Source organism: Bison bison, unplaced genomic scaffold (genome assembly GCF_000754665.1).
Source record: "Bison bison bison isolate TAMUID 2011002044 unplaced genomic scaffold, Bison_UMD1.0 scf7180017861976, whole genome shotgun sequence".
Taxonomy (NCBI): domain Eukaryota; kingdom Metazoa; phylum Chordata; class Mammalia; order Artiodactyla; family Bovidae; genus Bison; species Bison bison.
Genome location: NW_011492548.1, coordinates 12719 through 15202, shown reverse-complemented (window position 1 = coordinate 15202; position 2484 = coordinate 12719). Strand labels below are relative to the sequence as shown.

At 34.5% G+C, this 2484-nt stretch overlaps 1 protein-coding gene across 1 annotated transcript in view; it reads left to right on the top strand.

Annotated features, from left to right (window-relative positions):
* Window positions 1–2477, top strand: part of LOC104983192 (membrane magnesium transporter 1-like) — a gene marked incomplete at its 5' end in the record, with an annotated part of 8944 nt that extends 6467 nt beyond the window's left edge. Inside the window, 2 exons of the mRNA XM_010832650.1 lie at window positions 312–415; window positions 2014–2477. Of these exons, the coding sequence (XP_010830952.1) occupies window positions 312–415; window positions 2014–2173 (264 nt within the window). The remainder of the gene's footprint in view (window positions 1–311; window positions 416–2013) is intronic.
* Between the last annotated feature and the right edge of the window lie 7 nt (window positions 2478–2484).

Genomic DNA, 2484 nt, shown 5'->3' with positions numbered 1-2484 from the left:
CTGTGTTATTTAACACTAATACATTAAAACATTTATAGTTGCTCTTAGAAGTTAGTCATAGTTGATAACTGAGTTCTGAATGGCTCAGTACCTGTTTTGCTGTTTGAGCAAAACCCAGACGTGTTATTGCAGCTGATCCACAGAACTTATAGAAGATACTATTGTGTTTGAGTCCAAATCATTTAAAGTGAGAATTGACTGCTTGATAGCATCTGGGAGAAATACCTGATAGAGGCTAGAAACGGAGAGAAAATTGTAAATTTTCATAATATTTGTTTGTTGTTGAGTAATCTTAATCTTTATACTCACAGATAGTTCTTCAGACACTTCTGGCCTTTGCAGTTACCTGTTACGGTATAGTTCATATTGCAGGGGAGTTTAAAGACATGGATGCCACTTCAGAACTAAAAAATAAGTAAGTCTTTTCCTTTTCATAGACATTTAATTTCATGGGGGTTTTGCTTCATTTACATAGTTTAAAATTATGTTTTCTGGTACGTAAAAGTTGGTTTTGTTTTTACATTTTGATCATGCAGTTTGTATGAGTAATGAGGTAAAAAAATTGAGTCAGTGTTTGATTTGACAGGAAAAATGGAAGTTGAATGACAGACTGTTGACATTAGAATAAGATGTTATATTATGGTTGCTTAAAATTACTTGTTTGTTGGTTGGATAGATGGATGAAAATAGATATATAAGGAAGATATTCCCTCAGGCATGTTTTCCTTCTTTCCTTCCCTTCTTCCCTCTCCTCTACCCCCTCCTCCACCCCTCACCACTTTGCTTCCCTGTCTCCTTTCTCTTTTCCTTCCCTTGCCCTCCCTCCCTCCCTTTTTCCGCTTTTTATCCTCTTGTCCCAGCTTAGTCGTTGGAAGATTAAGGGGTTTTCTGTTTCCTGTATCCTTTGAACCTAGTCTGTGACATAAACTCTGCTCTCAGGCCCTTTTCTGTCCTCAGACTAAAGTATATTTGTTATTCTGCTTTGTTTTTTCCTCCTGTACTACTTCTAAGCTATTTTCATGAGCTTTGCTTGCTTTACTTTTCTGTATTGCTCACTTTCATAGAATCATCCTTTAGCTTTGTTCAATTCAATCTCTGGACTTTACCCACCTTCTTGATCCTAGAAATTTTAACACAGTACTTCCTTAGAAGAATTCACAGTACACATTTATGTGTTACAGGAAATTCACTCCCTTTTTACTTTTACTTTTAAATTTACATTTCATATAGTCACATGTCAGGCTTCCCTTTTATGTGGGGGTATGCTTGGATTTTTAGGTGGGCTGACTTTGAGATTTGAGTTTTTATCAAAAGAAGAGTTCTCTTTCCTTCCAGGAAATTAATATTTAAAAACAAATCAACACCAAAAGCTGTACACTTCAGTGTTTGTGAACTTTTTTTAGACTACATATATCTCGCTGGAAAGAAGAAAAGGATACTCCACTATCACCACCCACTACTGTTCTTACAAAGAGTCTACCAGGAATCACAGGCGAGGGGCCAAGAAAGAAAGCAGTAAAACAGAATGGCATTAAGTAGGTGGTAGCAAAGTACATGAATTTAGTACATGGCAGCAGAACATACAGGTTTGGACAACAGCGGGTACAGAAGGGCCGAAAGGAATCTTTCGTTGTACTGATTCTTGGGAAACAGATCAAGTGAGAATAATCAAAGGTACAATCTATGTACTTTTTTTTTTTAAGGACTATTTAGCATGGGCTAGTGGTAGATTCACAGAGGTGATTAAAGTTGAGTGATTATTTGTTTTCATAGATATCCTGGAAGGAATGCCTGAATTAAAAATTTTATTATGTTGCTTTTCCGGGTTTCTTATTTTCCTTGTACAGGAAAAAAGTGAATACAGTATAATTACCAATTATAGTCTAATTTTATGGATTTAAACTTAGTTAAAAATACAACCCATAGCAAATTCATAATTTATTAGAAGCCTACTTATTTTCAAATAGGCTTTTATCAAGGTTTATCTAAAATTGATGCTTTTCTTTTTTTAAGGACATTTGACACACTAAGGAATCACCCATCATTTTATGTATTTAATCATCGTGGTCGAGTACTGTTCCGGCCTTCGGATACAACAAATTCTTCAAACCAAGATGCATTGTCCTCTAACACATCATTGAAGTTACGAAAACTTGAGTCACTGCGTCGTTAAGATTTTTACAAATTATAATAACAGGACAGGACACAAAGCTGGAATATTGGAGTTTGGGATACAAAACATCCCCCATCAGTATTTATATTGATCGCTCAGACCTATTAAAAAAGTCTACAACCCTTATTTGTACACTGTTAATCAAGTCATTAATGCAGTATAAGTTATCTGTGAAATGAGTCTTTGATCTTTCATAGAATTCTTTTTTCATTTAAAACAAATTCACATTTTTTGTAAAAGTCACTGTTTTGAGCACATTTCTTTGAAAAATGTTGATGGTTTTGTAATTATTTATTTTCTTAGATTTCTTT